The 17,052-nt window shown below is 50.7% G+C and overlaps 1 protein-coding gene across 1 annotated transcript in view; it reads right to left on the bottom strand.

The window, feature by feature from the left end:
- Positions 1-17,052, bottom strand: part of PRDM11 (PR domain containing 11) — a 54,475-nt gene that overhangs the window by 10,221 nt on the left and 27,202 nt on the right. Inside the window, exon 4 of the mRNA XM_006865038.1 lies at positions 13,666-13,733. Within this exon, the coding sequence (XP_006865100.1) occupies positions 13,666-13,733 (68 nt within the window). The remainder of the gene's footprint in view (positions 1-13,665; positions 13,734-17,052) is intronic.

Here is a 17,052-nt window from a genome sequence, read left to right as displayed (position 1 = left end):
TATAGCCTACAGAACTGTATTTGGAGAGATCCAGGAGAAACAGTAATTCCAGGATTAATTCCAACAGATAATGAACACATGCAAAGTATCCAACATCACTAGTAAGAAATAGCATATTGTCTCATTTGCAGATTTTTTTTTTTTTTTTAATGAGAATACTCTGAACAGGCCCAGGTGTTGAGAAAGTTCAGGGGGCAGAATAAAACAGGCACAACTTTGGGAAATCCATTGATCATATTGATTAAGAATTATAAGATGTGTACCCAGTATGTAAATCTCTTGCATCTATCATTATTTATAATAGTGCAAAAGCAAAAACACCTAACTGTCTAACATCAGAGATATGATTAAATGAATGACGATATGCCCATTTGATAGAATACCAGATATCCACAGGGGAAAAGAAAATGTTTTCTGAATCTTTGGTGACATGGAAAAAGGTGCTGCTACAATGAAGAGGGAGGACAATAGAGTTGAAAGCTATTTATACAACAATGCCAGCAATGCTTTGAAAAGCAGGCTCATGACCTACTTAAAGGAAACACACAATGTTTTAAGTGATGAGCCATTATAAATGGATCTTCTTCTTTATAATTGTGGGTACCTTCCAAAGTTTCTCTCAATGAACAATTAGTACTGTGAAACAATCAATCAATCAAAGTAAAAGAAAAAAGAACCGAGAAAAATACATAAACATCAATCCCAGTACCAAAGTGGCAATGGCAGCAGTGGCGACTACCAGCAGCCAGAATCTGTATTTATGACACCCCATGGGTGGCGGGTCAACAAAATAGAGGAAGGTCCCCAACAAGATAGACTGACAGTGGCGGCAACAATGGGCTCAGACGGAACAAGTATGAGAATGGCGCAGGACCAGGAAGGGTTTCGTTCCGTTGTGCTTAGATAGGGTTGTATGAGTCCGAATCAACTCGATGGCATCTAACATCAAGAAGCAAGCGGCTAGCCACCCTTTGTGGAACCTGCTCTAGTTGGCTTCTGCCTTATAAAGACGGCCGCTTGGGTCCAGGGATCAGTCCCTGTTGGCACGAGGAATGAGGATAAGAAGTATGGAGAGCAAACCCTTGCTTTGCTTGCTCTTTCCCTTTGACAGAAGGAAAAGGATCTTGTGGTAATTCGGGTGCTTAGATCCCTAAAGCTTGCTTTCGGCCCAGGATCTTAGCCTAGACACCTCTGTGTCTTCATGAGCATCCACTGTAGTTGTCAGCCTCCTTCAGCTGTGAAGACAACTCCATGAACCACAGGCAGGATGTTATTACCGAAGAACTGAGGGCAGAGGGACAGAGGACCCCAGTCAGAGCAGTCCTTCCAAATGACAGGCAGCCCCCAGGTTACCAACTTCTGATGGACAACTCCCATTTGCCCTTTGTTGTTGTTGTTAAGTGCGGTTGACCCTATATAGGATTTCCAAGGAGTGGCTGGTAGTTTGAACCACCAAGCTTTCAGTTAGCAATCTAGTGCTTATCCTACAGCACCACATCAGGACTCCATTTTTGGATCTTTATATACATTTGCCCTCACTTTGAAAGCTTTGAGCCAACCCTTGGTGGTGGTATTGGTTCTGACTCAGAGACCCTACACAGGGTTGCTGAGGCTGTAAATCTTTATGGGAGCAGAAATCCTCATCTTTCTTCTGCAGAGCACTTGATGCACTCCAGCTGCCCATTGTATAACCCATCGCACTACCAGGGCTCCTTGAAGCCAACCTTACTTGCAACAGATTCTTCCTCACTATCACCTTCATTGCATTGAAAATATTTCAAGCCTTTTCCTGCACTAAACTGAACCCTAACAAAACCAAACCACTGCCATCAAGTCAACTCGAACTCCAATTTCTAACGACCCTAGAGGACAAAGTAGAACTCTTCCTTAAGGTTTCAAGGCTGTGAACTTTGAAGGAAGCAGACAGTTTCATCTTTCCCCCAAGGAATAGCTGGTGGATTTGAACTACCAATCTTGTGGTTAGCAGTCCATCACTTAACCCACTGTGTATGTAGGATCCTTTTTTGTTCCAAACCCCCCAAAACAAAGCCCAATGCCATTGAGTTGATTTTCACTCATAGCGACCTTATAGAATGGAAAGTGAAGCTAAATTCGAGCTGTATGCACGTGTTCCGACTGACCTAGGCAATCTTAAAGACACAGATAGGAACGAGTCTTGTTAAGGAACCTGGGGACTGCCTGTAACTGTCCCAATCTCAGCTCTACAATTCCAGGAATCTACCTTTGCTCTGTATGAGATTCCTTCTGGAGGTGCCAAAGACTTTCTAGTTCCTGATTTAACAAGAGCCTGGGATCTGATCCTCATCACCTCCACAAAATTTCAATCTTGGGGTCAGCACAGAACACAACTAAGGTATAGCCCAATTTTTGTATTCCTAGATACAGAAGGCAAACCGTTCATTCAGTCTGCCTCTCAAGAACCACTTGAATCACACAGCCTAATCAAGTAGTCTTCTCCCTTCTCCCTTGTTTCAGATTCTAAACAGCCTTCAAGCTCTAAAAGCTAGGACTATTTCCCTTGACACTCAATTTTAAGTGACAAAGATAGAGGAGGACCAACTTACAACCAGAGACTTATTCAAAACAGAAACTTCTAAAGTACCTATGTCAAAAGGTTTAGAAAGATTCAAGTCCATTTCCCTTTCCACCCCTTTGTGTTCTCTAGCACAAAAAGAAGCAGCAAAATTTGGAATAAGAACTCTGAGGCCTTTCACCGATCATGAAGCAACTTCAACCGCAGACCAAAGTTTGTTCACTATCTTGCTGGACTTGATTATTTGAAAGTGTGGCAACTGAAATATATAGTGTTTATGTATACATGGCAACTCTGAGCGAAGCTAAGAACCTAGTCCCATGATGCATACACTACATAAGTTTTTGAGGTAAAGCTCTATGTTGTTGTTAAGTGCCATCGAGTCGGTTCCGATCCATAGCGACCCTATAGGGTTTCCGAGGAGCAGCTGGTGACCTTAAACCGCCAACCTTGCAGTTCAAATGGCTTTGCAGTCTGGTGCATTAACCCACAGCGCCACACCAGGACTCCACGGAACCAGCGAAATCTCAACACCTGAAAAGCCCATTGCTGCTGAGCCTACTCCAACACATGGTAACTTCATGTGCTACAGAGAACTGAGATCCATGGGGTTTTCTTGGCTGCCCTGCAGTTCAAACTTACCAGCAGCTCCTCGCAAACCCTATACACAGTCGTGGGTTGGAACCGACCCAATGGCACTTAACAACAATCTTTACAAAAGTGCATCACCAGGTTGTCCACAGAGCACCTGGGTGGGATTTGAACCTCCAACATGTCATTTAGCAATTTCCTGATTAAGTCTCCCTCTTTTAAGTATTTTGCAGTGATGCTGATGACTTGCTCCACTCCCAGAATCCTCCTGTCTCCTTAGATGACACCACCATTATCAGGAGCCATGCCTGAACAGTACCAGGCTGCAGGTATACAAGAACCCTCCCTGAGAACTGAAGGCCTTCCTGGGAATGAAAATCTATTGGTTGTGGCTCTTGGTCACAGACCTCAATGTTGAGAATACACATGGTGTGCCAGAGAGGTGGGATCCTGGCACGGGCTGTTCTGCAAATGTTAGTGCTCATCTGAGAGCATTTCAAAACAGAGTCCCCCGAGTTGGGGACCTTTGACACCATCGAGGGGATGGATGGTGATGGCAGTGATAGGCTTCTGGGCTGAAATGTTCATGATGATCATTAAACTGATTTGATTCCAATTTCCTTGCTGACATTGGGTACCAAATAGATAAGCACCAAGACAATGCTCACATCTCACCTACCATGTCTGATCAAATGATCTAATCAAAAACAGATAGAACAATCGGTCTACCTCTAACCCATAGGCATGCACTTTGTTAGCAAGGACGATGACGGCTCTGTGGGAATTCTCTGATGGACAGGAAGCTGCCTGTCAGGGAGGCAGGAATGGGACAGGCAGACTAAGAAGAGATTTGTTTTCATATGCATTTCTGTTTCTGGGTTGGGAGGAACTTTGGGTCATGACGTCCACCCATGAGGGGGTCACCCAGCCTCTCACACAATGGCATGGTGATGAGGATCCCACTAGGTCTTGTCATGGCTGGAGGACTCTAGCCTTTAGGAGGGGCTTCCCCTCTAAGCTGAAGTTAACTTCTCGTTAAACGCCTTCCACTTTGACATGCTAGCCCCACGATTCCACAACGTTGATGGAAAGAAACTGAAATCTTTTCCATCTGAGTTGACAAGTCTTTTTACTTCAACTGTCCCTTTGCTCTGACCTCCATTTTCCTGCTTCCAACCTGGCCCCTTCCTTCCCCAGGTACACACAAGGGAGAGGCCAGCCAGTCTTTGCTTAATCCATTGACTTTGGTGTTGAAGACGCCTGGAAACAGGACCATTTTGGTTTCCAAGGCCTTGCTTTTTGGTAGCACACCTGGTTCTGCCCAGAACTGCAGAGGATGGCCTGGGTTCCAGGAGGCCAAAGGTCGGTTGGAGCTTTTTAGAAAGGGGATCCCTGGCCAGAACCTGGGGAGTCCTGCCTGGGAGGACTTCTCCCTGTGACAGGCAGTCAGTTAGGGTTACCCCCTTCACTGAAGGAACCCCCAAGGGGAGCCGAAGCAGGAGTTCTAGCTACTTTGCTTCAGATCTAGGTGGGTGAGGTCTGGCCTATGACAGACACCCTGGGTGTAAAGGATGCCTCCAAAAAGTCTGAGAGTGGTCTCTAAGGTACACTGGCAAATGGACAGCCCTTGACCCTCTGGGGTCTCCCTCCAGAAACTGATTTCCTAGGACCCCTAACTTACCTTTATGGACCAGAAAGTAAAGATAATTTAGTAACATGTCTTTTATGATGTATGAGACATGAAAAAAAAAAAAAATGCAAGGATTTTTCAGGTTGGATGCTTGTTCTCCCTGGCCTCGTCAGTTCCCTTCCCTCCCGCCAAGGACCTAGTTTGGGCATCAGTGAGTGGATGGGACCAGAGCTCTGCCAAACACGCTCCTCCTCACTTGTCTAGCCTCTGCTTGGGTGGGTGGCGGGGGAGGAGGACCCTGAGGTTCTCACGGGAAGTGAAGAAAGCGCATACACACCAAAGAAAGATCCTGGAGACTGGGGGTGTTCCAAGTGCAAGATCTGTCTCTTTTTATTGCCGTCTTAACAAAAATACTCCAGAAGGCAATCTTGGATTCCAGCATATAAGGGCAGGGCAAGACCAGGCGAGAACTAAGCCATCGATCAGGCTGGTGGGTAGGGGAGTGTTCAGTTTTGGGGAGCAGAAATTCCCAAAGAAGGTCAGGCAGGAAAGATGGAGCCACAGGGCACAAGGGGACACGGGAGATGCCCTCCTTTCTTCCCACGTGGGGCCATGTCTGGTCTGGAATGGCCAGGACACTCTGGGGAAACCATGACGGGCAATGGGTCCCGCAGTCCTCCTGGCCCATGCTCTGGCTCTGGGGATGGAAAGGTGACATGGGAGATACCTGCTAGTCTCCGCCTCTGAACATGGCTGGCTGCACCCAGGTCAGAGCTAAACCTGTACCTGCCCCTCCCACCTCCCACTCTAGTGCTTCGAGCCCAGCTCGTTCCACCATGAAGCCTGAAGCTAGAGATGTGTACAGCTTAAGCATGAGCAGCCCAAGCAAGCAGAGGCAAGACATGCTGCAACGGGACACAGTCCTGCTGGGCTCCGGATTCTATCGATGCCAGAGGAAGGGTGGCCTCTGGCTCATGGGACTGAGGTCCTGCTTCCCTCCAGCCACAGGAGGTAAGACCTGGGCAGGGCAAGTGGACTCATCTCTTAAACGCTGCTGTGGTCTCCTGCTGAGGCAGAGGCTGGGGGACAATGACCACCCCGCTTCCCACCACTCTAGATCTGGCCTCTGGCAAGAGAGCTGGAAACATCCACAGTCCGGGCTTCCAGCCCTGGCCCACCACTCACTGGCAGTTTAATCAGTCACCCATCAATGCAGACGATGATAACAACAACAGTAATAGTACTACCTGGCTTGGCTGCCTCTCCGGCTGTCCTGAGAACCCACTGCAGTTTCACGTCTACATATGCAAGGACAAGCATGAAGTGCTAGCTCTAAGATAGCAAGGCCGTCTTCACCTTCCTCCAACCGCATCCCTTCCTTCTCCCCTCTCCAGGACAGGCAAGCACAGAGGCTGAGCACACGCACGAGGGCAAGCAGGAGGCCAAGGCAGGAGCACCAGGGAGGACAGCCCACCTCCTTGGAGGACTGAGTGCAGCCTGCCCATCCTCAGGACTCCCCCCTTTAGAAGCAGCAGGACCAGGGCTGCATGGGCAAGATGGGAAGGCTGATGTGGCAGCACCGAGGCTGGGATGCAGGATTCCACTCAGAGAGCATCCCCAAGTGCTCCTCTGGTCCTTGCTGGAGAAACACCAGGAGGAGCAGGGTCCTCCGGGCCAAGCAAGCATCCAGCATCCAGCATCCTGAGCATCCACCACGAATGAGGGAGATGGTCTGAACATGTGCTGTTAGAGCACAGAATGACCCGCCAGCACTGTGGCGGCAGGTGACAGTCCCCTGAATATCCTATGAAGGTCGTGGGTCCTGTTCCAGACATAAGAGACTGGCTTGTCTCCAAGCCGGACAGTCTGCCTCCATCCTCTTTCTCCCAGGGTGGACCGGCCTGGTTAGAAATTGTGCTTTCTCTTCCGAGACCTGGTAGTCCGTGCAGGGGCTGGTTCTGGGGGAGCTTGGGGGGGCTCTGCTGGCGGGGGCTCCACAGGAGGAGTGGAACCAAGGAGGGCTGCCCCGTCTGAGCCCCGCTGAGATGCCTGAAGCCCATCCCGGATCTCCGTCAGCGTCTGGCACATCTGACCGATGCGGCCGGTCAGCTCAGCCATGGTCTGGCTGATGATGTGCATGCTGCTCGCCATGTCCCGGTGCACGGCCACCAGCTCCTGGCAGAACTCCCGGAAGACCTCAGTCTGCTGGCTGTGGGCGTGGAGGAGCTGACAGTCAAGGCCCACATCAGGTGGGCTGACGTGGGGCCGAGGGATCCTATGAGCAGCCTGGGCCTGGGGTGAGGGCCGGGGCAGGGCCTCCGACTTGGGATCCACAGCCTCAGACTGGTCGGAGGAGGAGGATGAGCGGAGCAGGGTGGGCCTAGCCGGGCAGGCCTCTTCCTCCGGAGAGTGCTGCAGGGGTGCCCGCAGAGGGGGCTGTGAGGGTCCGGGCATCTCCTCATCTTCATCATCTTGAGAGATAGAAAGAAAGAAGGGCAAACGATTACAACAGGGAGGAAGGGAAGTCCAGGGCTTAGACTCATCCCCGAAAAATACCCTAGCAACCACCTGGCCCACCATCTCCAGTCTAGCTCAGCACACACTCCCTAACAAGCCCAACCGGCTCCCCAACTTCCTAACGGATACCAGCCAGGTGACCCTGGAGAGAAGGGCACTGTGAGTCGTGGCCAGTCCTCTTCCACATTCTCAGAACAAGCCAGGACCAGGGGACCTGCAGACCCCACCATGTCCAGCCTCTAGCTGATAGTCTGGGCCAGGTCACTTCATCTCAGAGTAAACAACAACTGCTTTATCTACCTACCTACCCACCTGTCCCCATACCAGGGTTATGAAGAAGACTAAACAGGGTCCCAAGCAAGAAGGCCCTCTCTAAGCAGCCAGGTGGCATTCAGCCACAAGGACATTTTTGAGTTGATTGGGGACACCTTGTGGCCTTGCTGGAACCTGCAGCTTTAAGTCCCTATGTCTACCACAGGGAGATCCTGAGGAGATGGAGAAGAAAGGTTGGGGACAGAGACAATGCTAGGACAGACCAGACGGTGTAGTCAACAGGGCCACCTCTGCAACCAGCCAGGCAACCCTCCTATGTCCCCACAAGGCGACTGCCCAGAAAGGTACATCTCACATAGGGTCACCCAGTCACATGCAGAGGAGGTGTTCCTTGCAGCTTGTCCCAGGGAGGGGCCCAGATCTGGCACTGGGGAGTCTGAACTGTCGTCCCTTGATCGAGGTTTTGGATTGCCTCCCACAGCAAGACTAAAAGGCCGGGCAGACTGACCCTAGGTCTGATCTCACCTTCCTGCCTGGATCTGTGGAGTTATATTCAGAGCCAGCCCCCAGGAAGTAATGGAAGGACAGGGCAGGGCCCTCCTGTTGGCGGCTGCTCTCTCCCCTCTTCACTAGGGCCTAGGGCCTCAGTGGCCCTGCTGGGAGGAGCAGCAGCCATCCTGGGGTCTGGGAAGCCACTTGGGCATGGCCAGGAGAATGCGGTTAGGAGCAAGCTAGGCAAGGGGACTGCCAAGCCCTCCCTCCCAGGGCCTCATTCCACCAGCTGGGCCTGCAGGCAGGGGGCACCCCACCCCGCACTGGGCTCCCTGCCCAGCCCAGGTGACATTTGGCAAGCTCATTACCCCTTATCTCCAGAGTAGGCAGGGTAGGGTTTAGGGAATGAGCTTCACTGGGTGATGAGTCCTCTCTTTTTCCCTAATTAGGTGCATCCATTCAGAGACTTAGGACAACATTGATGGATAGGAAGCTGGGAGACTGGGGCTTAAGTCCTGATTCTGAATCTAGCTCTGGGGCACCTCCAATTCTGGACCTTTGTTTCCTCATCTGGATAATGAGAAAGTGGGACCCCACGTCCCATGTCCATTATCCAGTTCTGACTATCTGACTGATTCACCACCTGTCGGGAGCTCCAGCCCAACAGGAAATGGATGAATCCCCAAGGTCAGGGGCCCTGGGATGGAAGGGGCTCCCCAGGTCTCCTGCTCATTCCGGGTCTCACACAGGCCAGCTGGTGGGCCACATCCCTTGGAACATTGTGTGCAGAGCATAGAAGGACTTTGACTACCCCCTTCTGGTGAGCCCCAACTAGACCCACACTCCGGGAGGCCCAGGAATTTGGCACCCCAGCCCCTGAAAGCCCTTCCCAGAGAGACACAGGAAGCAGGGGGGTAGGGAGACCAGGGGTGGGAAGCAGTGCACAGGGAGGGGGAGCTAAGCTGGTGAAGGCAAGAGGGGGGACTTAGGGTGAGCAGAAAGGGCGAAAAGGCTAAGAGAAATGGGAGAAGGCAGCCTGACACAGGGAGAGGGAAGGGCAAAATTCAGTAGGGAAATAGAGACTAGGAACCCAGAGGGATCAGCTTAGCTGGTCTCTGGCCCCCTCCCCCTTGCCGGCTTCCCTGCCTGGCTTCTTGCTGTTCCTGGAACGTGCCAAGCGCCTTCCTGAGAGGGGCCTTCGTACATGCTGTTCTCTGCCTGCACACTCTCCCCTCCCCGCCCCTGCGCCCCACGCCGCCCTGGGCCTGCTTAACTCTTCCTCTGCCTCATTGCTCAGCTCAACTGCCACTTTGTCAGGGAGTGGAAAGCCACTTCCCACTATTCCTTCCTCTCAGGCAGGACCAGCTATGGAGTGTGCAGAGCCAAATGTGGGTAACAACAGAGAACAACCCCCCCACCTCCCACCCCGTGAGGGCGGCCTGGGCCTTGTCCTCCCCACAGACGTATTATCCCTGTGCATCTAGCAGCTTCCCAAACACAACTCTGTCCCCCCAGCACCTGGTGCAGGGAAGCTCAATACAGAGTCTAGAACGAATGGACACAAAGGGGTGGAGAAGAGAGACAAGTTGGGTGCAGGAGAGGATGGGCAGAGTGGGTCAGAGGAGAGGGAGAGGACAAGGGACAAGAAGCCCCTGACTGGGGAGGGTCAGGTGATACTCACAGCTGGTCCAAGGGCTGTCGGTGCTGTCCAGGTCTACCCTTGGGAAGCTGTGCCCGGAATGGGCGGTGAGCAGTGCTGACTTGATGGCTCTCTCATGGGCCGTGAGCACAATGGTGGGGGCCCGGCCCCCAGCCCCAGGGCTCCACAGAGACTGCTGCATGCAGGCCAGCTTGTCCTTGGTCCTCCGTTTCATGTCATCCCATCTGTGCTTAATGTCTTTGATGGAACGGGGGACCTGGCTGATGGAGGTGATTTTCCGAGCTATGCCTTCCCAAATCTTGTCCCTGTCGGCATGGGACAGTCGCATGGTCTCCCTCCCAAAGAGAACTGCTTCGTGACGGGTCACCTCTGTGACCAGAATGTCCAGCTCCTCCTTGGAGAACTTGGGCTTCCTCTTACGCTCGGTCAGGGGCACCACGTTCCTTGGGTTGAATATCCCACAAAGCACAATTGGGTAAATGACCATCAATGTGGGTGGTCCTCCTCCTTCCTAATTGCTGGACCCCAGTGGGGGAGCCAGGAGGTACCTGGGATGCCCTAGCCTGTGGCCTGCTCACCATCACACCTTTCCACTTCTGCCTACTCCTCAGAGGATGATGGGAGAAGAGACATGGCTTATACAGATAGGAGCATGGGCTGTGGGTACAGGCCACCCTTGACCTCGGACTAGCTGAGGCTTAGGGGAGCTCATGGAACCTTCCCACGTAACCTTCCCCAGGCTCATTCTCCCCACCTGTACCAGGAATAACAACCACAGTAGCCTAGAGGGGCTGTTACTAAGTAAGAATGGAAAGGCTTAATAGTTCTCCTCTCTCCTCTAGGGTCCTTGTGAGTCAGACTCAACTTGTGGCTGACTTTTTTCTTTTTGAGGACATGCGCAGAAAAGCAGAGAGGTCCCTCCAATGCAAGAGCCCTGGTCAGGGCAGCTCCTTTTGGAATGACCTGCTGTGGCTTTAGGGCTGCTCAGGCGTAAAATGTGAGGAGCCCAGGAGCACCACAGTGAGACCAGTTTCACGTGATGAGACCAGTTCCACGTGATGAGACCTTGGCCTCCATCCCCGCCACAGCGCGGCCCTCTTTCCATCTGGCCTAGCCTCTGCTGGGCTTTGGAACTCAATTCCTCCACAGTTCTATCTACCCTTTAACTGGTGCCAGAAGTTCCCAAAGATCCACCCAAGAGAGGCATCCCACGGTGTAGAGGGAAACCTGGATCTAAAAACCAAGGTGAGACACCAGGGCACAAAGACCCTCAGCCTTCACTGCACCCACCCGACCCCACCACCTCGGCTCCCAGGCCTGGAAGACAGGAGAGAAAGCCAGGACTCTGTTACTCGGTCTGAGTCGGTATCAGGAGTGGGCCTTGGACTCAGACAGACCTGGGACCAGAAGTGGAGTCTCCTTGGTCAACCCACAGATCACTGCCAAGGAGGACAGTAACTCCAGTGTCACCTCCAAGATGTCAGGAGGACGTAAGGCAGAATTTCTGATTCTTGGCACTATTGGCTTGTAGGGCTGATGAGTGTTTATTTGGAGGGGCTGTCCTATGTCATGTCCAGTGTTTATCAGCACCCCTGGCTTCTACCTACTAGAAGCCAGTAGTAGCATTCATCCTCAGCCTCCAAGTTATGACTACCAGCAATATCTCCAGACATTTCTAGATGCCCCCTGGAAGAGAACCAGTGCTTTAATGAATGAAGAGCACCCAGCTACCATCAAGGCGGAGCTCAAAGCATGACGCCCATTCCCTTCCCAGCCCACCACAGCAGCACTTTCCTACTTCGTAAAGAAACTGGTTGACTCCATTCGACCAGACCCAGGCCCCAGGCTCTGACCGCGGGAGCTACACAGTGACAGCGGACTGTGACCTGTGACGGAGCTGAACAAACATCCTCACCAGGGAACAGGATTCCCAGGGTAGACTGGCTTTCCCCTTACTCCAGCCACCGCCGGAGGGGCATCTCCAGGTAAAATGGTTCACTTGGCAGGTATCTCCAAGGCAATAAACCACATACTCAACCCCAACCTACTCCTTGAGTCTTCAGTGAGCTGTAGGCCCCCAGCTGTGATGACCTGGGTGCCATCTTGGACCAGGATGAGGCTGGGAGCAGGAACAAGACAGATCCTAAGCTAGCGAGGCAGAGGAGCAGAATCCAGCCCAGGGAAGCCACAGTGCACCTGCTACCTTGTGCTCAAATGACAAGAACACTACAAGTCCAGAGCTGCAGGCTCTCAGCCTTGTTTTAAAACCGACTGCGAGATCTTGAATAAGACTCTGAGCTCAGTTTCACCATTGTAGCATAAAGACGCCACTAGAGCAGGGGGTCTCAACACTGAGGGCACATCAGAACCACAATGAAGAGCTTCAAAAAGATCAATGCCTGCCCACCCTCAATCCCCAACCCTGTCGCTCCAACTCAGCTAAGCCAGATTCTCTCCAGTGTCAGATGGCCATTAAATTCATTCAGTTCATGAAGCTCCTTCTTTGAGGTTTGGTAAAGCCTTGGTCCCAAGGGGAAAGGTCAAAGACTGGGTGGGAGGGGGGACATAGTCAGCATAAAAGCTCTGGAGTCTTGAATGTGACAGTGCAGAAAAGCCTGACCCTAGACTGGGCGTGTTCACTAAGTAAAGGACACACTTGGGGTCTGGTCCACTCCAACCATCCAACAGCCTGTCTGAATGATGCCTTGACACCTGTTCTGTGCTTTGGCTCACAGTAACCCCAACAAACTCCTGACCCACTAAAGGTACCAGTGAGGCTCCCCCTAACCACCCTTCATCTGGACCCTCACAGTGCACTGTGAGGTGTTTTCCTTGGTGGTAGGTGTGAGTCCTGGAAGGGCCAGGTGGTCCATCCTGGGTGCCCAGCACAGAGTGGTGACCTGCCTTTCTGGTTCAGGGTGGAGTGTGGCCAGCCTGGGTGAACAGAACAGGGCTGGAGGGGCTGTTTGCTTGTTCTAGGTTCTGGGACCAGACACATCACAAGGCAGGGGCCCTCAGTACCCTGTGCCTCTTCTCCTGAGGCACTGAGAAAAGCCCCCCCAACCACATGAGAGGACTAATCCCAAAATGATGACTCTCAGGAGGGGGCACACATGAGCCACGGTGGGCCACTAGAGAAGGGGGCAGGAGACTTGCCATGGTCCCTTCATTTGCTGGGAATGTCTCAGCGTTTCAATACAGCAAAGACCCGCTAACTGCCCCCCTTCCAAGCAGATTCACTGCCCCACTTGGCAGGTCCCAGCACTCATGGGCCATGGAACTGCCAACACCGACAGAGGACTCAATCCAAGGGGCAACCGTGTCCCTGACCCCAGCCATCTGAGGCCTTCCCCTTTCTCCTCATGCAGATCCAAAACCCCAATCACTGGTCCTGGGTGCCCGGGAGAGGCCACCAAGGAGGCAATTGTGACCTCCCCCACACCTACCACAGATGTCACAGGCAGGGTGCCGGCACACAGAGAGCTCAGCTCCCCCTGGGAGACCCTCTCAACAGTCTTTAAGGATCTTTCTGACATGCTTCATTCCCAACCACTGGACCAAGATAAAATGACTTTTGGAAGTATTCAGGTCTGGACAGCCAGCACTGTCCAAAATAGACTACTCCGGACTGTGCCGGAAGCAGCCTACTCATGGGGACCATTTCAGTAACTGCTGGACTGTGGTGAACCCTCCACAACTGCAGCCAGAGTCCTGGCCTGTGAGAAAGTCCTGGAATACTCCAGACACATGGACAAGGGTACAGCCCCCTGGGACCCTCCTCCGAAGCCCCCTAATGGGAGTCTGGGGAATAGGAGGCCCCAGAATGATGTAGTCCCAGAGCCTTCAGGGGCTCCACCACTGGAGACCTCATGGCCCAACACGCTCCTTTGGCCCCCTTTTCAGAGGTGGGGCGAGACTCCTGGGAAATCCGAAGTGAGGAGTACTCACCTCATCCAGTTGGCTTTAGTCTCATCTGACCCGTCTATGGACTTGTAGCGGTTGTTCTTGTCCACAATCTGGAAGACAGAGAGTGAGTCTAGGACGGGCCATCCCAGAGGGGCCTCTCATGCCCAACCTAGAGCCCAGGGTCTGGCTCCATTTACTGCCCATCCTGCATCCCTCTGACTTCACCCTTACAAGGGCCCCACAGTTGCAGGGCTAAAACCCTGGGCCCAGGAATCCCTGCCACCTCCTTTCCATCCATTTCCATTCTCCCAGATATACTGTGGAGCGATGAAAACCCTTCACATGTGTTTTTAATACCTGGGAAATGAGACACAGATGGATGAAACCAACTCCCTTCTCTGTCTTGATGTAACCCCCAGTACCATGGCCAACAGATGCCATTTTCAATAGGATTACATTGCAATAAGAGCACGAGAGTCATATACCTTCTCCCTCTACAGTTTCTATGGGAGTTAGACACCAGCTCTGGATAGCTAAGGGCATCTAACCTAAATGCTTGAGAAGCTAAGGGTTTGGGCTTGGGTCCCTATCTCTTCTGTGGAAATGTCTTTATTTTACTCTCATATTTGAATCAGAGTTTTCAGCAGGCTATGGGATTCTAGGCTGATAGATTGAATTTCCACCAGTGCTTTGAGGATGGCCAAAAAGGCTGCCCTAAACTCATAAGAAATATGCTAATTTAATTTCACTCTTTAGTGGATAATCTGTGTATGGTGAATTTTAAGACTTTCCCTTTATTCTTGATTTTCTGCAGTTTTACTATGTTACTTCAAAGTGGGAATTTTTCTTTCTTTTTTTTTGTTTGTCTTAAATCTTTCCCATTATTTGGTGAGTACTTTCAAACTGAGAACTGACATTTCTTTTTCAATTCTAGAAAATTCTTAGCTGTTATGTGTTAGAATACTGTTCCTCAGCCATTTGCTCCAGTTTATCCTTGAAGAATTTCTACTACACATATGTGGAAGTGGTTCAAATCGACCTCGCAGTCCAGTGCATTATTCTGCAGCACCACATTGTATAGGATAAGCAATAGACTGCTAACCACAAGGTTGGCGGTTCAAGCCCACCAGCTGCTCCTCGGAAACTCTATACAAGGTCACTCTGAGTTGGAACCGACAAGACAGCACTTACAAACAACAACAATTAGCAACGTGGTGATTAGTGATGACTGATGGGATGAAATGTTAGTTATTATGACTTCTGGGTGGTAGAAGTCTATGAATGGATACTGGGATATTGTAGTCAGTTTTTAGCAGCTTCCACTGGGCCAAGAACCAGGAGTAGGAGCTGTGAGGGGCACATCAGCTACCCAAGGCCTCTGTTGCTGGATTTCTTGCCTTATCTTTCCTACCAATCAGGATTTCCTCTAATGGAGACTTCACTCAATCGTTCCCACTCATTCAATCAGTACCAATGAAGGAGTGGTTACTATGATAGCTCTGGGGATAAATGACAACTCAGGTTGACAATGTCCTTCCTCCCACAGAGCTCTCAGTCCAAGGGAGACATGGAAGAGAAAGTGCCGTGATATTGTGTGGTCAGTACTGTGATGGGGAAATGCACAGATTATCCCCTTCTTGTGGAATGGAAAGTCCATACTAAAATCCAGAGAAGGAGCATGGTGTTCTAGACAGGGAGCAGGGGAGGGGAGGATCATACAGGTCCAGCTGGCCACTGTGTGACTACAAGTCACTGATGGGTTCAGGCTATCCTGAGTGGAGACTGGACTGTGGGCCTTCAGGTCTAGGACTGAGATAAGTACAATGGCCAGCCCAGCCCCGGAAGGTTGGTCTCCCAGCATCTTCTCTCTCTTGAGCCCCTGCCTTATCCCTCAAGGTCAATGTCTTGGCCTTCCTATACATCCAGGGTTTCTTAGATCAGCCTAGTGCTAAGCGCTGTGATTCTAGGACTCTGATAATCTGACCTGACAAGAGATGGACAGCCAGCATGACGAGGGGTCACCATGGCACCTGAGGTGCTCTCAGGAGACCAGGTAGGGCCCCTCTCCTTAGAGGGGAAAAGACCAGACAAAAAGTGAGCCATCATGAAATGTGGGAAGGACCACCACATGGGGGAAGACAGGACTAGGATCGTCATGGACTTAGAGGACGGACCCAGAGCCGAACTCAGCTTAAGGACTAACTGTAGGACTCAGCACCATCTTCCAACACGATGAGCAGTTCTGTGAAGTGGTGAGAGTCTCATCCCTGATGGATGCTCTACTATCAGGGAGGCTAAAAGAAAGGATTTCCCCATGTAGTGAGAATTTACCCTAAATGACCTAAACCTAAGGCTGTGATTTCACATGGGCAGGCCCTCCAACAATAATTTAATTACATACAGTTCCTTAGGTCAAACTTGATCCATGTGAACCAGAAAGTTAATTCTGAATATGGTAATAATGAATGTAGTGGTTGTTAGATGCCATCGAGTTGTTCTGACTCTGTGTACAAGTGAATGAATGAAACACTTCCTGGTCCTGCTCCACCCTCACAATTGCTATGTATGAGCCCACTGTTGCTGTCACCGTGCTAATGCATCTTGTTGGGGGTCTTCCTCTTTTTCACGGATCCTCCACTTTACTAAGCATGATGTCCTTCTCCAGGGACTGGTCCTTCCTGACATCACGTCCAAAGTACAAGAGATGAAGTTTCGTTACCCTCACTTCTAAGAATCAGTCCGGCTGAACTTCTTCCAAAACAGATTTTCCTGGCACTCTATGGTACTTTCAATATTCCTTGCCAATAGGTAAGCAACTTTCTTGTATTCTCTGCTTTTAGCCAAGATCCATTTGATGTCAGCAATGATATCTTTCATTCCACATTCTCTTCTGAATACAGTTTAAATTTCTGGCAGTTCCTTGTCTATGTACTACTGTAACCATTTAAAAATTATCTTCAGAAAAATTTCACTTGCATGTGATGTTAATGATATTGTTCAATGGTTTCTGCATCTGTTGGGTGACCTTTCTTTGGGATGGGACAAATATGGATGATCTCTTCCAGTCGGTTGGTCAGATAGCGTCTTCCAAATTTCTTGGCATAGATAAGTGAGCTCTTCTAGCACTGCATCAATCTGTTGATACATTTCAGTTTGTATGCCGTCATTTTCTGCAGCCTTCTTTAATGTTCATGCTTTCAGCACAGCTGATCATATGCTACCTACCTCGCAAAATGGTTGTATATCAACCAATCATTTTTTGGTATACTGACTGTGTATTCCTTCTATCCTCTTTTGATGCTTCCTGCTTCATTCAATATTTTCCCCACAGAATCCTTCAATATTGGCTTGAAATTTGTCTTCACTTCTTTTAGCTTCAGAAAGGCTGAGTATTTTGATTTTTTAACTCCCGACCTTTGTACATTTCAC

This window comes from Chrysochloris asiatica, unplaced genomic scaffold (assembly GCF_000296735.1).
Source record: "Chrysochloris asiatica unplaced genomic scaffold, ChrAsi1.0 scaffold00075, whole genome shotgun sequence".
NCBI classification, from domain to species: Eukaryota; Metazoa; Chordata; class Mammalia; order Afrosoricida; family Chrysochloridae; genus Chrysochloris; species Chrysochloris asiatica.
Note: the sequence above shows the minus strand (reverse complement) of the source record. Positions and strands in the feature narration are given on the sequence as shown.